The sequence below is a fragment of the Procambarus clarkii genome, chromosome 12, assembly GCF_040958095.1.
Source record: "Procambarus clarkii isolate CNS0578487 chromosome 12, FALCON_Pclarkii_2.0, whole genome shotgun sequence".
Lineage (NCBI taxonomy): Eukaryota > Metazoa > Arthropoda > Malacostraca > Decapoda > Cambaridae > Procambarus > Procambarus clarkii.
The window spans coordinates 20856555-20876115 of NC_091161.1; the positions used below are offsets into that span (position 1 = coordinate 20856555).

General features: G+C 40.2%; 1 protein-coding gene across 1 annotated transcript in view; it reads left to right on the forward strand.

The window, feature by feature from the left end:
- Positions 1–19561, forward strand: part of LOC138363972 (uncharacterized) — a 140071-nt gene that overhangs the window by 109633 nt on the left and 10877 nt on the right. The window contains exons 4-6 of the mRNA XM_069323424.1: positions 6157–6233; positions 6388–6549; positions 6684–7279. Of these exons, the coding sequence (XP_069179525.1) occupies positions 6157–6233; positions 6388–6549; positions 6684–7279 (835 nt within the window). The remainder of the gene's footprint in view (positions 1–6156; positions 6234–6387; positions 6550–6683; positions 7280–19561) is intronic.

Here is a 19561-nt window from a genome sequence, read left to right on the forward strand (position 1 = left end):
ATATATATATATATATATATATATATATATATATATGTCGTACCTAGTAGCCAGAACTCACTTCTCAGCCTACAATGCAAGGCCCGATTTGCCTAATAAGCCAAGTTTTCATGAATTAATATATTTTCTATAATTTTTTTCTTATGAAATGATAAAGCTACCCATTTCATTATGTAAGAGGTAATTTTTTTTTTATTGGAGTTAAAATTAACGTAGATATATGACCGAACCTAACCAACCCTAAAGTTAGAAAAAGTTAGGTTAGGTTAGGTAGTCGAAAAGCAATTAATTCATGAAAACTTTGATTATTAGGCAAATCGGGCCTTGCATAGTAGGCTGAGAAGTGAGTTCTGGCTACTAGGTACGACATATATATATATATATATATATATATATATATATATATATATATATATATATATATATATATATATATATATATATATATATATAATATATATATATATATATATATATATATATATATATATATATAAATATATTATATATATATAATATATATATGTATAATATATATATATATATATATATATATATATATATATATATATATATATATATATATATATATATATATATATATATATATATATATATGAAACAGGAATTTCCTTAAGTACTTTCGTATATTAAATACATCTTCAGAAGGAATGATTTTACAGATCGAGTGATGGGTATAAATAAGCAGGAGAGAGTGGTGAAGTGGGGTGAGGTACAATACTTGGACAACGCAGACGGCTCATTGGCCCATCAGATGCACCCAATTGACCCATCCGATGTAGCCCAATGGCCCATCTGATACAGCAGACATACAAGCATAAAATGGGATGGGCCATTGGGCTACATCGGATGGGCCAATTGGGTGCATCTGATGGCCCAATGAGCCGTCTGCGTTGTCCAAGTATTGTACCTCACCCCACTTCACCACTCTCTCCTGCCTATTTATACCTATCACTCGATCTGTAAAATCATTCCTTCTGAAGATGTATTTAATATACGAAAGTACTTAAGGAAATTCCTGTTTCATTTTCCTCCATGGTCTGACATTGTCACATTCTTAATCACGTGTTTATTTTCGTGATATACACATATATATATATATATATATATATATATATATATATATATATATATATATATATATATATATATATATATATATATATATATATGCGAACAAGCCTGAATGGTCCCCAGGACAATATGCAACTGAAAACTCACACCCCAGAAGTGACTCGAACCCATACTCCCAGGAGCAACGCAACTGGTATGTACAAGACGCCTTAATCCACTTGACCATCACGACCGGACATAATGAGGTGATAGCCGAGGCTATTTGAACCACCCCACCGCCGGCACTCGGATAGTAATCTTGGGCATAGCATTTTACCAAATCACCTCATTCTTTGGGGCACACGTGAGGAACACAAATGCGAACAAGCCTGAATGGTCCCCAGGACAATATGCAACTGAAAACTCACACCCCAGAAGTGACTCGAACCCATACTCCCAGGAGCAACGCAACTGGTATGTACAAGACGCCTTAATCCACTTGACCATCACGACCGGACATAATGAGGTGATAGCCGAGGCTATTTGAACCACCCCACCGCCGGCACTCGGATAGTAATCTTGGGCATAGCATTTTACCAAATCACCTCATTCTTTGGGGCACACGTGAGGAACACAAATGCGAACAAGCCTGAATGGTCCCCAGGACAATATGCAACTGAAAACTCACACCCCAGAAGTGACTCGAACCCATACTCCCAGGAGCAACGCAACTGGTATGTACAAGACGCCTTAATCCACTTGACCATCACGACCGGACATAATGAGGTGATAGCCGAGGCTATTTGAACCACCCCACCGCCGGCACTCGGATAGTAATCTTGGGCATAGCATTTTACCAAATCACCTCATTCTTTGGGGCACACGTGAGGAACACAAATGCGAACAAGCCTGAATGGTCCCCAGGACAATATGCAACTGAAAACTCACACCCCAGAAGTGACTCGAACCCATACTCCCAGGAGCAACGCAACTGGTATGTACAAGACGCCTTAATCCACTTGACCATCACGACCGGACATAATGAGGTGATAGCCGAGGCTATTTGAACCACCCCACCGCCGGCACTCGGATAGTAATCTTGGGCATAGCATTTTACCAAATCACCTCATTCTTTGGGGCACACGTGAGGAACACAAATGCGAACAAGCCTGAATGGTCCCCAGGACAATATGCAACTGAAAACTCACACCCCAGAAGTGACTCGAACCCATACTCCCAGGAGCAACGCAACTGGTATGTACAAGACGCCTAAATCCACTTGACCATCACGACCGGACATAATGAGGTGATAGCCGAGGCTATTTGAACCACCCCACCGCCGGCACTCGGATAGTAATCTTGGGCATAGCATTTTACCAAATCACCTCATTCTTTGGGGCACACGTGAGGAACACAAATGCGAACAAGCCTGAATGGTCCCCAGGACAATATGCAACTGAAAACTCACACCCCAGAAGTGACTCGAACCCATACTCCCAGGAGCAACGCAACTGGTATGTACAAGACGCCTTAATCCACTTGACCATCACGACCGGACATAATGAGGTGATAGCCGAGGCTATTTGAACCACCCCACCGCCGGCACTCGGATAGTAATCTTGGGCATAGCATTTTACCAAATCACCTCATTCTTTGGGGCACACGTGAGGAACACAAATGCGAACAAGCCTGAATGGTCCCCAGGACAATATGCAACTGATTTGGTAAAATGCTATGCCCAAGATTACTATCCGAGTGCCGGCGGTGGGGTGGTTCAAATAGCCTCGGCTATCACCTCATTATGTCCGGTCGTGATGGTCAAGTGGATTAAGGCGTCTTGTACATACCAGTTGCGTTGCTCCTGGGAGTATGGGTTCGAGTCACTTCTGGGGTGTGAGTTTTCAGTTGCATATTGTCCTGGGGACCATTCAGGCTTGTTCGCATTTGTGTTCCTCACGTGTGCCCCAAAGAATGAGGTGATTTGGTAAAATGCTATGCCCAAGATTACTATCCGAGTGCCGGCGGTGGGGTGGTTCAAATAGCCTCGGCTATCACCTCATTATGTCCGGTCGTGATGGTCAAGTGGATTAAGGCGTCTTGTACATACCAGTTGCGTTGCTCCTGGGAGTATGGGTTCGAGTCACTTCTGGGGTGTGAGTTTTCAGTTGCATATTGTCCTGGGGACCATTCAGGCTTGTTCGCATTTGTGTTCCTCACGTGTGCCCCAAAGAATGAGGTGATTTGGTAAAATGCTATGCCCAAGATTACTATCCGAGTGCCGGCGGTGGGGTGGTTCAAATAGCCTCGGCTATCACCTCATTATGTCCGGTCGTGATGGTCAAGTGGATTAAGGCGTCTTGTACATACCAGTTGCGTTGCTCCTGGGAGTATGGGTTCGAGTCACTTCTGGGGTGTGAGTTTTCAGTTGCATATTGTCCTGGGGACCATTCAGGCTTGTTCGCATTTGTGTTCCTCACGTGTGCCCCAAAGAATGAGGTGATTTGGTAAAATGCTATGCCCAAGATTACTATCCGAGTGCCGGCGGTGGGGTGGTTCAAATAGCCTCGGCTATCACCTCATTATGTCCGGTCGTGATGGTCAAGTGGATTAAGGCGTCTTGTACATACCAGTTGCGTTGCTCCTGGGAGTATGGGTTCGAGTCACTTCTGGGGTGTGAGTTTTCAGTTGCATATTGTCCTGGGGACCATTCAGGCTTGTTCGCATTTGTGTTCCTCACGTGTGCCCCAAAGAATGAGGTGATTTGGTAAAATGCTATGCCCAAGATTACTATCCGAGTGCCGGCGGTGGGGTGGTTCAAATAGCCTCGGCTATCACCTCATTATGTCCGGTCGTGATGGTCAAGTGGATTAAGGCGTCTTGTACATACCAGTTGCGTTGCTCCTGGGAGTATGGGTTCGAGTCACTTCTGGGGTGTGAGTTTTCAGTTGCATATTGTCCTGGGGACCATTCAGGCTTGTTCGCATTTGTGTTCCTCACGTGTGCCCCAAAGAATGAGATGATTTGGTAAAATGCTATGCCCAAGATTACTATCCGAGTGCCGGCGGTGGGGTGGTTCAAATAGCCTCGGCTATCACCTCATTATGTCCGGTCGTGATGGTCAAGTGGATTAAGGCGTCTTGTACATACCAGTTGCGTTGCTCCTGGGAGTATGGGTTCGAGTCACTTCTGGGGTGTGAGTTTTCAGTTATATATATATATATATATATATATATATATATATATATGTCGTACCTAGTAGCCAGAATGCACTTCTCAGCTTACTATGCAAGGCCCGATTTGCCTAATAAGCCAAGTTTTCCTGAAGTAATATATTTTCTCTAATTTTTTTCTTATGAAATGATAAAGCTACCCATTTCATACCCATGAGATCAATTTTTTTTTATTGGAGTTAAAATTAACGTAGATATATGACCGAACCTAACCAACCCTACCTAACCTAACCTAACCTATCTTTATAGGTTAGGTTAGGTTACCTAACCTAACCTAACCTAACCTATCTTTATAGGTTAGGTTAGGTTAGGTAGCCGAAAAAGTTAGGTTAGGTTAGGTTAGGTAGGTTAGGTAGTCGAAAAAGCATTAATTCATGAAAACTTGGCTTATTAGGCAAATCGGGTCTTGCATAGTAGGCTGAGAAGTGTGTTCTGGCTACTAGGTACGACATATATATATATATATATATATATATATATATATATATATATATATATATATATATATATATATATATATATATATATATATATATATATATATATATATATATATATATATAAATATATATAAGTAGGAGCAGGAATGAGAAGTGGACTGATTTGAGTGCTGGGGAGGATATATATATATATGTCGTACCTAGTAGCCAGAACGCACTTCTAAGCCTACTATGCAAGGCTAGATTTGCCTAATAAGCCAAGTTTTCCTGAATTAATATAATTTCTCTAATTTTTTTCTTATGAAATGATAAAGCTACCCATTTCATTATGTATGAGGTCAATTTGTTTTATTGGAGTTAAAATTAACGTAGATATACGACCGAACCTAACCAACCGTACCTAACCTAACCTAACCTATTTTTATAGGTTAGGTTAGGTTAGGTAGCCGAAAATGTTAGGTTAGGTTAGGTTAGGTAGGTTAGGTAGTCGAAAAAGCATTAGTTCATGAAAACTTGGCTTATTAGGCAAATCGGGCCTTGCATAGTAGGCTGAGAAGTGCGTTCTGGCTACTAGGTACGACATATATATATATATATATATATATATATATATATATATATATATATATATATATATATATATATATATATATATATACATATGTCGTACCTAGTAGCCAGAACGCACTTCTCGGCCTACTATTCAAGGCCCGATTTGCCTAATAAGCCAAGTTTTCCTGAAATAATATATTTTCTCTAATTTTTTTCTTATGAAATGATAAAGCTACCCATTTCATTATGTATGAGGTCAATTTTTTTTATTGGAGTTAAAATTAACGTAGATATATGACCGAACCTAACCAACCCTACCTAACCTAACCTAACCTATCTTTATAGGTTAGGTTGGGTTAGGTAGCCGAAAAAGTTAGGTTAGGTTAGGTTAGGTAGGTTAGATAGTCGAAAAACAATTAATTCATGAAAACTTAGCTTATTAGGGAAATCGGGCCTTGCATAGTAGGCTGAGAAGTGAGTTCTGGCTACTAGGTACGACATATATATATATATATATATCCTCCCCAGCATATATATATATATATATATCCTCCCCAGCATATACATATATATATATATATATATATATATATATATATATATATATATATATATATATATCCTCCCCAGCATATATATATATATATATATATATATATATCCTCCCCAGCATATACATATATATATATATATATATATATATATATATATATATATATATATATATATATATATATATATATATATATATATATATATATATATATATATTTATTCTAGGTAAGCGTGATCGTGATGTCTCGAGTTGGTGATATTTGTAGAATTTGTGGATGGCGCTCATCACATCTCTTCATTCATAGGTGTTACACGTGTTTCTTCTGCAGAGAAACTGCATGTGTACAGTCTAGTGGTGAACACAGGAGAACCTGTGCTGGAGGTATGACCGTATTTTATATATTTATTTATTTATTTATTTATTTATTTATTAATGGATATTTAATTCAAATGAGAAATATTAGGATGGGTTTTCCCCTTCTCCGTGAGTGTGGGAGAGTGTGTGTATATAAATTATACACTATTTCCTTCATTAGGTAAACGTCGCCAGCCCACCCTCCCTTCCAGAGAGGATGGCTTCATGTGCTTCTTGTGTGGAAATACCACCTTGAGACCTCACCACACATTCCCTTGTGATAATTGTAGGACCTCTCTGTGTGAGGACTTGACCTCTGAACATCTACAAACATGTTCCCGTGGTGAGTGAATAAACCCTCCACCTTTATTTCTCTTAAGAAGCTTTTTTTTTTTTTTTTTTTTTTTGAGAACTTATGTCATGGGGTTTAGCGAGAGGGTGTTGCCTTTTATTATCATTATTATTATTATTTTCCAGGGGTGATTCAGAGGCAGGTAGGAGAGGAACATGACAAAGCACAGCGTGACAATAACCCCTTAGGTGGAGGTGGGGTTAGACAGTCCATTGCAAATGGAGGGGAGGGGGGAGAGGAAGTGATGAGTGATGATGATGATGATGATGACGACGACGATGGTGGCGGTGATAGGGGTGACATCTCTCAGCCGGGCCCTAGTGGTCTTAGACCTCTTGTCAACAATCGAGTTAATGACCTAATTAGTGAAGAAAATTCCCCAGATGGGGAGGATGCTATAGACACTCCCCACTTAATTAATAGGGTGGGGGCCCTGGGGGATCTCTGTACAAGGATGAAATATTCCATCCCCTCATCCTTCGCCACAGACCCTATAGGACTCCTAAGCAACTTTAGGGACTATTACATATCTGAAATAGAGAATTACATGAATTATCTTGGGGGACATGGCAATTTTACTTCATTAAAAATCCTTCTCGAAGTAAAGGTAACACTTTTAAAACAACAACTCACAGAAGATGATGACTTTAGGGAACACTTCATAACAACACCTGCTAGACTGGTAACTCTTGAGGAGGTGGGTAATCTTATTGATACCTGGGTGGGTTCTATGATTACACGACTGGAAGATCTGCTTTCAGAAACAGAGGGGAGTGGTTTCATATTGTATAATGTCGATTTCCTCAAAATCGTCATCTGTAATGCAAGTGTAAGGTCAGTTTTGGGGGATTATGTCCCTTATCCCCCCCCCTTTCTAAGGGGACGGTATGAGGTCTTCAACCCAAACCCTGCTGGTAACAATAAAACATGCATTATTCAGTGCATTGCTGCTTTTCTGGCATCACAACAAGGGTGGAAGTGGAGACGTATAGGGAGACTTGTAGAGTCTCACTCTAGGATTAGGAAAATGGTCAAATACGACAATTTATCCTTCCCTCTGTCTTAGGAGGATATCTCTAAATTGGAGAATAGAAATAAACTATCCATTTTTTTGTATTCAATACACAAACATACAGACGGCGTCTATCACGTCTCTCTTTGTCGTCGTGGTCGCAGACAGTACTCGGTCATAGTTCCTTTATTGTTATTGGGGGAATCTCATGTGGCCCTAATTAAAGAGTTCGATAAGTTCCTACGGAACTTTACTCGCAGCCACAGACGAAAGACAGTCTTCTGTAGAAACTGTCTCTCAGAATATCAAAATTCATCTGAGCTAACAAATCACTCATCTTCCTGCGACATCACTCAGAAAATTATTTACCCTCAGCCTGGGGACACACTCCATTTTAAAAATACGGGGAAAGGTTACCCCCCTTCCCATGTGGGCTATTTTGATTTTGAGTGTGTCCTAAGCACTGAGGATTGTCTAGGTTCTGTTACAGCCATACATAGACCTATAGCATGCAGCTATATAATTGTTGATAGGAACTACACTGTCATTGATAAATTTACTTATTTTGGGGGGGACAGTGTTACTCATTTCATGCAGCGAGTTGCTACCAAATGGGAAATTATCAGATCCACTCTCCCCCATTATGAAATAGACATGTCTCTTGAGGATATGATCCATTTTAGGAGACAGACTCACTGCCAGTTTTGTGAGGAGGTATTTACCCCCTCCAATTTCAAGGTTCAACATCATGATCACCTTAGGGAAAAACTCAATTATATTGGAGCTCTATGTAATTACTGCAACCTCCGCCACATAAATGCTCTGGAGAGTTTAGTCCTAATTGCTCATAATATGTCTTATGACATGGGCTTAATTTTGAGGGAGTTTGCCATGGGTTCAAATATTAAGAGCAATATCCTCATGAGACAGGGGACGAAATATCTTAAGGTAGAAATAGGGAAGCTTAAATTTCTTGATTCACTGGCTTTTATTACAGGTAGTCTTTCATCCCTAGCAAAGACCCACATTGATTCAGCCAGCCCCTTAACATTCACTCACTCAATGATAGAAGGTTTGCCCAAAAAGAGTCACCACCTACTTTTAAAGGGTAAGCAGTTTTTCCCTTATGAATATACCACAAAAATCAGCTGCTTTAATGACACAACACTCCCTCCTATTGAAATGTTCTACAGCTCCCTAAACAAATCAGGTATAACTTTGGAAGAATATAGACATTCTAAATTAGTATGGAAGGCTACAGGGTGTAGGACATTAAAAGACTACCTCCTCATTTATTTGAGGTGTGATGTAGGATTACTGGCTGACATTTTTACACACCACAGGGCAATTCTAAATGATATATATTCTTTAGAATTGGCACACTATTGTAGCCTCCCAGGGTACTCCTACGACTGCTTCCTGAAAAGTAGCAGAATATCGTTGGAGTTAAGTGCAGATGTGACGTTGCACAATCTCTTATCACAAAACATACGAGGGGGTTTTACAACTGCAGTTAGGAGTTATGTCAGAGCTAACAACCGCTATGTCAACCCATCTTTTAACCCCCGGGAGGATAGGTCTTCATTCTTACTGTATCTAGATTTCAACTCCCTCTATGGGAGTTGTATGACTAAGAAATTGCCCTATGGGGGACTAAGGAGACTATCATCTGATGAGATGAACTCCTTCATTAGCGGAGGGAAGATAATGACAGAACACCCATTCTCTTCTAACAAAGGGTACTGGCTCTTAATTGACACCAAACACATAAGACCTGAAATAGCTAGACTAACAGACGATCTACCCCTTTGTTTACACCATAGGGGAATAAGTATGGAGGATATCTCACCATTTAGTAGGGGACTTCTGGAAACAAATAACATTACAAATCTCCCTAAAAAAAATATTAAACTGGTTGGAGATCATCTCCCCAAGAAACATTATTTCATATCTCTTCACCTTTTACAACTATTTATTGAGATAGGACTTGAAGTGGAAACAATACATGCAATTTACGAGTTTCGTCAGTCAGATTTTATGGCAGAATTTGTTAACACCAACGTTAACAATAGAAATGCCTCCACCAGTAACGATAGGAAAACACTCTTCAAATTACTGACGAACAGTGTTTTTGGTAAAACACTACTGAACCCTGCCCGTTATGCCATTGACACCAAACTAGTGACTTCAGCTAGGGTCTTTTTACGAGAGGTGAAGAATCCTCGCTTTAAACGTATGGTGCATTTAGGTGACAATAAATTATTGTCTGTCAGTTCCAGACCATTCATTAAAATAACTCATCCTAATTACATTGGGTTCCAGATTCTTGAGCTAGCAAAATACAGTTTGTACCATTTTTGGTACAGGGTACTTAAGAACCACTATTCAGATAGGGTACAACTGCTGTATAGTGATACAGACAGTTTCATTTTCAGCTTACTAGCTGAAGATGTCTTTAATGAGATGGGGAAAGAACCCCTTAGTTTGTGGATGGATACGAGTAATTTTCCTGAAACTCACCCCTTGTATGATCCTTCTAAAAAGGGTGTTTTAGGGCTGTTAAAGTCAGAGGTATCAGATAAACACATCCTTGAAGTTGTGGCACTCAAGCCCAAAATGTATAGTGTGCTTTTGCTTGACAATAAAAATTCCATCACCGCTAAGGGTATTCCCCGAGCTGTGCAAAGATCTTTAACACATAACCACTTTAAAGAGACTCTACACAGCAATGAGGTAGTAAATACTTTCAATTATTCACAAATAAGGAATATAGGGGGACAGATGGCAACCACATTCAATACTAAGAGGGGTTTAAGTGCATTTGATGATAAGCGCTTTTACCTAAATAAATACACTAGCCTAGCGTATGGTCACCCAGACATACCATCGGATCCCCACCCCAACGCCTCAGCCCAAGGAATGTCCACTGAGAGTGAAGGTGGTGACGTCATTGAACCACAAGGAGAGGAAGGACAACGCCCCACCAGCGAGAGTGAACCCTATGACGTCAGTAGTCAGTCACCTGAGGGAGGCCCACTACAACCCATTCACTCTCTGGGAGATGATGAGTCATCATCTTCGTCCCAGGAGGAGGAGGGGGAGGAAGACCCCACAACGGACCTCTGGGCACGGAGGAGGGCCCTTGTTAGTAAATATTATGTGGGGGGAGATGACCTACAATACGACTATGTTTAACCCTATGTACTTTGATAATATAATCTATAAATCATCAGGATTATTTCTTTTTCTCCTTTAAGTATAAAAGCTTAAAATATAACCAACTTAAAAACAACTAAGGGAGGCGGGTCCCTCTTACGGTACACTCAAGGTCATCAAGTATGAGGAGGGCTGGTGAGGGGGGGGGGGGGGGCCACCCCTACTGAGATGATCCTGTTTTTACACCTGTCCCATAGAGGGAAGTGGGGGCATAACTGCCGCTCACCTGAGTGTTTATTATACAAATAAATTCATTTTTTTTACTTAAATATACTGTCATATTGTTGACCAGACCACACACTAGAAATTGAAGAGACGACGACGTTTCGGTCCGTCCTGGACCATTCTCAAGTCGATTGTGATGAGGACAGGTAGGGACAGGCATTAAATAGGCAAGAGAGAGCTGAGGAGGAAAGTCAGGTGTAGGGGATAGCAGTAATGAGAACCGCAGCAGGCCTATTGGCCCATACGAGGCAGCTCCTATTATAACCACCGAAGGAGATAGTAATAGGAAGTAATTCGGTCCAGGACGGACCGAAACGTCGTCGTCTCTTCAATTTCTAGTGTGTGGTCTGGTCAACATACTTCAGCCACGTTATTGTGACTCATCGCCTGCATATACTGTCATACTTTTCTGTATAAATGAACATGAACATAGCGGCACATAATAGATACCAATCTTCACTGTTTTTACGACTGTTGCTGCCCCCACACCTTGGATGACCTAATATGGAGTGGCTCTAAGTGGCACTCTGCTTCTGATTTTCTTATCTGATTGCCCTTCATAGGTGGCTACTTTACTGTAAATGAACATGAACATAGTGGTCCATAATAGATACCTATCTTCACTGTTTTTTCGACTGCTACCACTCACACCTTGGGTGACCTAATATGGAGTGGCACTATGTGGCTCCCCGCTTCTGATTTTCTTATCTGATTTCCATACACAGGTGGCTCTATGTGGCACGATCTTCACTACTCATCTCGACCCTTAAGTCAACCACCAAAGATCCTCCGCTCCACTCAGCCCACAGGTCTTGATGAATGTCATATGTCTTTACGAATTTTCCTATCTAGTTACTCTAGAATTAAACCTACAGAACGCCCATGATTCACCGTGCAGCATGCAATATTCCACACAAGGAAAATTCTTGTTTCCCCTATCTCCCTAGGAGGGCGGAAGGAAATAATAAAATAAATTCCCATCCTCAGTTCTAACTGGCTAAGGTCATTAATTCCATGTACCGGGGGTGGGGGGGGGGGGGGAAGGGGGGGATGATGGACCTCGGAATCGCTAATCCACGCCTATGACCGCTTTATCCTTAATCCCCTTAATGCGTAATATCCCGTCCCCCCTACCAAGGGGTGCACAAATTCAATGAGTACAAATACACAAATCACAATACAAGAATCCCATTTAACATTTCAGGTTAATATAGTACTCTCTAAGAGTGTAATAGTGCACATCCACCACACTAGATTTTAACCCATTAACGTTCCAAGATAATATCCTCACTCTACTTAATGATTAATAATAAAACTACCATTGCCCTGTCCGTCACATTCCATGGGATACGAGTTTTTCTTAGACACTCTTCCATCACCGTAACATTTTTGCTTTCTCCTCACTTGCACAACATCTACTAACATCAAAAGTAATATTATTCATATCTATTTTTGTTAATTCTGTATACCATTTTACTGTAACCTTTGTTTCAACATCTGTCACTACAGAAGGTTGAACACCGCTAACACTACGAGAAAGTGCCTTTTCCTGACTATCCTCTATCATCAATACGTCATGTTCTTCCTTACTTTCTTCTACACACGTTTCACTTTCCATTTCACGTCCTGTTTCACAATTGCAACAAGATGGTACGATTTTTTCACCGTTTTTAATCTTGACTCTACACTCTCGAGAGTCGTGTTTCTTACCACAGTATCAACACCTGGGGTCAAACTGGCATTTCCAAGCCATATGTTCCCAACGAGAACACTTCATGCATAATGGGCTCCTCATTGTATTTTGCAACTTTCCTGTAACCTAATCCTTACACAAAAATTCTATCTGGAGCCTCGATCACCCTTTACCAAAGCAACATCCTGGCTTTGTTTTTCACCACGAAAACCCTCTTTGCCTCTGTTTCTCTTTGCCCAAACAACACTCTCATTGTTGAGAAGAAGATAATCATGATCCAAATAAGTTGGATACTTATTAGTTACTGCCAAATCAGTAAGGACAAGGTCATCCTTACTAGTAAGGACAAGACAAGAACATATCGATGCCAACACAGAAGACAATGTCCAACATAACAGGCCAATTACACTGGATTAATCTTTGTGTTTAGATAGGAGATGCCTCGTATGGGCCAATAAGCCTTCTGCAGCCCCTATGTTTATCCCTTATGTATCCCCCCATGTTTTTCACCTTCATTGTATTATCACCTGACCTAATGCGGATATAAAATCAACTAGTATTGTAAGATCTGTTCACTTGAGAATGAACCATGGAGGTTCGAAACGTCGTGCAAATTATACAAATAAGTGTAATACACTCTATAGTAAATCACTTCTTTTCTTCACCTTAAAAGTTCGAAAATGAGTTTTGGAGAACTCCTATTCCAATTAAGCCCTGATGCTAAGAAAATAGTTAGAGGGATAGAAGCCCTAAACCAGAAAATAATAAATACAGAATATGCGGTCATATTCAATGAAACATGTTTGAAAGAAAACCTGCTGCCAGTATACACCAATATATATATATATATATATATATATATATATATATATATATATATATATATATATATATATATATATATATATATATATATATATATATATATATATATGTCGTACCTAGTAGCCAGAACACACTTCTCAGCCTACTATGCAAGGCCCGATTTGCCTAATAAGCCAAGTTTTCATGAATTAATTGTTTTTCGACTACCTAACCTACCTAACCTAACCTAACCTAACTTTTTCAGCTACCTAGCCTAACCTAACCTATAAAGATAGGTTAGGTTAGGTTAGGTAGGGTTGGTTAGGTTCGGTCATATATCTACGTTAATTTTAACTCCAATAAAAAAAAATTGACCTCATACATAATGAAATGGGTAGCTTTATCATTTCATAAGAAAAAAATTAGAGAAAATATATTAATTCAGGAAAACTTGGCTTATTAGGCAAATCGGGCCTTGCATAGTAGGCTGAGAAGTGCGTTCTGGCTACTAGGTACGACATATATATATATATATATATATATATATATATATATATATATATATATATATATAGATATATATATATATATATATATATATGTCGTACCTAGTAGCCAGAACGCACTTTTCGGTCTACTATGCAAAGCCCGATTTGCCTAATAAGCCAAGTTTTCCTGAATTAATATATTTTCTCTAAATTTTTTCTTATGAAATGATAAAGCTACCCATTTCATTATGTATGAGGTCAATTTTTTTTTATTGGAGTTAAAATTAACGTAGATATATGACCGAACCTAACCAACCCTACCTAACCTAACCTAACCTATCTTCATAGGTTAGGTTCGGTTAGGCAGCCGAAAAAGTTAGGTTAGGTTAGGTTAGGTAGGTTAGGTAGTCGAAAAACAAGTAATTCATGAAAACTTGGCTTATTAGGCAAATCGGGCCTTGCATAGTAGGCTGAGAAGTGCGTTCTGGCTACTAGGTACGACATATATATATATATATATATATATATATATATATATATATATATATATATATATATATATATATATATATATATATATATATATATATATAGATATATATATATATATATATATATATATATATATATATATATATATATATATATATATATATATATATATACATATATATATATACATATATATATATATATATATATATAACTTTAGAACACTTTCCCACCAGGAGACTCGAACCCTAGCCAGCACAGAAGCCTTCCAGCAACTGGCATAACAGGTACGCCTTAACCCTCTGCACCACCGCTCAGACCCTTAAAAGAGATGGTAATTTCGGAGTATTTAAATCCCCCAAAGATCAACACCTCCCAAGAGCACCAGAGCAAGTGAGGGGTCATTTAGACGTTAATTTCATCAAGTCCCTGTTAATATGGGAAGACACAGTGTCTCTGCTTAAGGCACAACTCTCCTAAACACGAGAGTTAAGTATACAACTTTAGAACACTTTCCCACCAGGAGACTCGAACCCTAGCCAGCACAGAAGCCTTCCAGCAACTGGCATAACAGGTACGCCTTAACCCTCTGCACCACCGCTCAGACCCTTAAAAGAGTTCGAACCTTAGGGTTCGAGTCTCCTGGTGGGAAAGTGTTCTAAAGTTGTATACTTAACTCTCGTGTTTAGGAGAGTTGTGCCTCATATATATATATATATATATATATATATATATATATATATATATATATATATATATATATATATATATATATACATATATATATACATATATATATACATATATATATACATATATATATACATATATATATATATATATATATATATATATATATATATATATATATATATATATATATATATATATTCCTTGAAATTTTGTCACATTAACGTCTACATCTGTCGTTCTTCTGACACATAGATTTTTAAGGTTAATTAACATATATGCAAATTACAAAATTTATTAGCTGGAGTGCAGAGCTTCACACACTCAATCCTAGCCATCAAGTAACTATCAAAATGCATATATCTTTGCTTTCACTTCAGTTATATTTATGACAAGGGATTTAAAATTTTCCTATATTTCTGCTTTTCTGATGACATTAAAAACTTTCGTTTATTACAGTATCTACATAAAATTAACATTTATCTTCATTAGGTTGTAGTTCCCATCAATAGGGAGAGCGTCGGTAAAAAAAAAAAATTTGTTTATATATAAATATCTTTCCTCTCTCAATAATATGCCCGAAACGCTATGCGTACTAGTGGCTTTAGGTATTGTATGTACTAGCTCTATCAATAAATCCAATATTATGTTTGTAAATCGACTACTTATGTACTTTCCTGAATAAAATGAACTTTACTTTACTAATATCTAATCTGTGACTAAAACGTAAGACCGAACGTAAGTTTATATCCCTGTTACCTAGCAGTAAATAGGTACTCGGGAGTTAGTCACCTGTCACGGGCTGCTTCCTGAGGGTGGAGGCCTGGTCGAGGACCGGGCCGCGGGGACACTAAAAAGCCCCGAAATCATCTCAAGATAACCTCAAGTTAACGACTTTATCTATGCCTTTTTGATAACATATACAATTATAAGCTTTATTAGTGAATCTCTATTAATTAAACAATATATCAGAGAGTGTGTAAGGTTCGGTGTTCCATGTGCGAAGAGACATGGGAGATTTTACATCAGTACAGTAAATGTTTTAAGTAGCGAACGCATACTAACGAATAACGATTAGTATAGACCAACACTATTGTTCTATGAAGTCGATTTAACTTCCAGTCATGTATTTTTCAATAAGTCTTAAATGTTTTCTGGCTAGTTATGTTAGATATTATTAGAAATACGTATTCTACTTGTTAATATAATAAATTAATTTTGCGATCATTTAAGGAGAGAAGTACGACGACTGGATCACTGTGTACAGAAGGTTGATATGCCAACAAACACTTTCCAGACAACAATATATCTTGGATAAGTCGCTCCACAACATTGACACCTGGAACGTTGACTTCCTGTGAGGCCACATATTTACTTATTTCATAATGAAAGTATATTATTTCATAGTAAATATATGTTTTCTCGTGTTCTGCATTAAGCACCAACATTATAGTGAATAAATATACCATATTTCTTCATTATTTAAGTAATGCTAGGAGGCTTTGAGTAGCTTTGGGTCATTAGGTGAACAGAATTTCCAATAGATGGGGCGAGAGTCGCGCTATCTCTCGCCCGGGCGCGAGTCGAAACTTATTTTAGAATTGATATATTTTTGTCCTCCAACAAAATATATTTCCTTTGGTGCACTCACAAAAACGAGCATATCTCTGTCTTTCTGAAGGCATATAATATTTTAGGCTTTATAAGCGTATCTTTGTTAATTACACACTATATTGGCAAGTGCGTAGGCTTCTGCATTCCATGACCGACAAGCTACTGAATGCCACTATTAAAACGTATGTATCTTCACTTGAGCTTTATATATGTCTATGGTAAAGTATTTAAAATAAAGCTTATATTTCTATCTTTCTTAAGACATATAAAACATATGTGTTTATTAACGAATTTACGTGAAATAAGCATTGTTCTGAGAGAGAGTTGCTCTGTCGATCAGTTTGTGCGGGGTCGGAACTCGGCGATTATTAAAACACATGTATCTTCATTAGAACTTTATATATTTCTATGGTAATGTAGTTAAAATGAAGCTTATATTTCTATCTTTCATAAGACATATAAAACATATGTGTTTATTAACGAATTTCCGTGAAATAAGCATTGTTCTGAGAGAGAGTTACTCCGTTGCTCGATCTGTGCGGGATCGGAGCTCACCGATTATAAAAATACACGTATCTTCGCTTTAAATACAAATATGCCCATGGTAAGGCATTTAAAATGAAGAATTATGTTTCTATATTTCTTGAGACGTATAAAACTCTTACGTTTATTAACGATTCTGTGTGAAATAAGCATTGTTCTGAGATGAATATTGCGGATTTCCAGCTCTACGACCAATGAAAAATGCCAACTTTTATACAACTACAAATATCTTTAGTTTTACTTTAAATTTTGTCCTGAAAGAGTTTTCATATATAGATCCAGTTTCTGCCGTTCCTTTTGACATAAAAATACCTTTGGTTTAATAAGTTATTAAGATGTTTTTCAACAATATTACCTGGGCGTTCACCGATTCTAACATGGGTGACCCTTTTGGAAACGCAACACATGGGTTGACCTGATTGATATATGGGTCAGATTCCATTAAGGTTCGGAACATTTATACCCGCGCGTAGTGACCATCACCCCCTCCTCCTGCTAAGCCCCTGCCTTCTCTTACCCCTCCCCCTGCTCTTCCCCTTCCTCCTCATCCCTCCTTTCTCTTGACCCTCCTCTCTTCCCCTTTCTCCTCATCCCCCCCTCCTTCGCATACCCCTCCCCTGCTCTTCACCTTCCTTCTCTTACCCCTCCCCTCTTCCCCTTCTTCCTCATCCCTCCCTTCTCTTGCCCCTCCTCTCTTCCCCTTTCTCCTCATCCCCCCCCCTCCTTCGCATACCCCTCCCCCCTGCTCTTCACCTTCCTTCTCTTACCCTTCCTCCTCATCCCCCCCTTCTCTTGCCCCTCCTTTCTTCCCCTTCCTACTCATCCCCCTTCGCTTACCCCTCCCCCTCCTTTCCCCCCTTCCTCCTCATCCCTTTTATTTCCCCCTCCTCCTCATCCCCCCTTCCCTTATACCCCTCCCCCCTCCTCTTCCCCTTTCTTCTCATTCCCTCCTTCCCTTGCCCGTCCTCTCTTCCCCTTCCTCCTCATCCCCCTTCTCTTACTCCTCCCCCTCCTTACCAACTTTCTCTTACCCCCTCTCCCCCTCCTCTTCCCCTTCTCTAACCCCTACCCTCTCCCCCACCTCTTCTCCTTCCTTCTCATCCCCCTTCTTTTACTCCTCCTCCTCTTCCCCCTCCCCCTCTTACTTGTACTACTCCTACCCCCTGCTATTCTTCCCCCTCCTCTTCTCCTCCGTTACCTAATCCCCCCCTTTCCCCCCCCCAGGACGTCCTGCTCCTTCCCCCTCCTCCTTTCCTCTCCCCCTTCTTCCTCCTTCCTCTTAGACCAACTCCTTCCTCCTCTTTTTCATCCTCCTTCCTCCTCTGCCTCGACCTCCTTCCTCCTCGATCTCCTCCTCCTTCCTCCTCGCCCTTCCTCCTCTTTCCTCCACGCTCTTCTCCTCATTCCTCCTCGCCCTCCTCTTTCCTCCTCTTCCTCCTTCCTCCTCGCCCTCCTCCTCCCTTCCTCCTCGCCCTCCTCCTTCCTCCTCGCCCTCCTCTTTCCTCCTCCCCCTCCTTCCTCCTCGCCCCTCCTCCTTCCTCACTCTCCTTCTTCCTCCTCGCCCTCTTCCTTCCTCCTTGCTCTCCTCCTTCCTGCTCTTCCTCCTCGCCCTCCTCCCCCTTCCTCCTTGCTCTCCTCCTCCTTCCTCCTCGCCCCTCCTCCCTCCTTCCTCCTCTTCCTCCTTCCTCCTCGCCATCCTCGTCCTTCCTTTCTCGCCCTCCTCCTTCTTGCCCTCCTCCTCCTCCTCCTTCCTTTTCGCTCTCCTCCTCCTTTCCTCCTCGCTCTCCTCCTCTTCCTCCCCTCCTCGCCCTCCTCCTTTCTGTTCGCCCTCCTACTCCTCCTTCCTCCTCGCCTTCGTCCTCCTCCTCCTTCCTCCTTTGAACCTCCTTCTTCCTCCACCTCCTTCCTCCTCGGCCTACTCCTCCTTCCTCCTCGCCCCCTCCTCTCCCCTCCTTCCTCCTCCCTCCTACTTTCCCTCCTCCTCCTTCCTCCTCGCCTTCCTCCTCCTCCTCCTCCTCCTCCTCGCCCACCTCCTTCTTCCTCGACCTCCTATTCCTTCCTTCCTCGTCCTCCTCCTCCTCCTAGTCCTTCTTCTAGTCCTTCTAGAAGGACTAGTCCTCTAGTCCTCTCCTCCTCGCCCTCTTCCTCCCTTCCTCCTTCCTCCTTCTTCCTCCTGCTCTCCTCCTTCTCCTTCCTCCTCGCCCTCCTCCACTTCCTTCCTCCTTG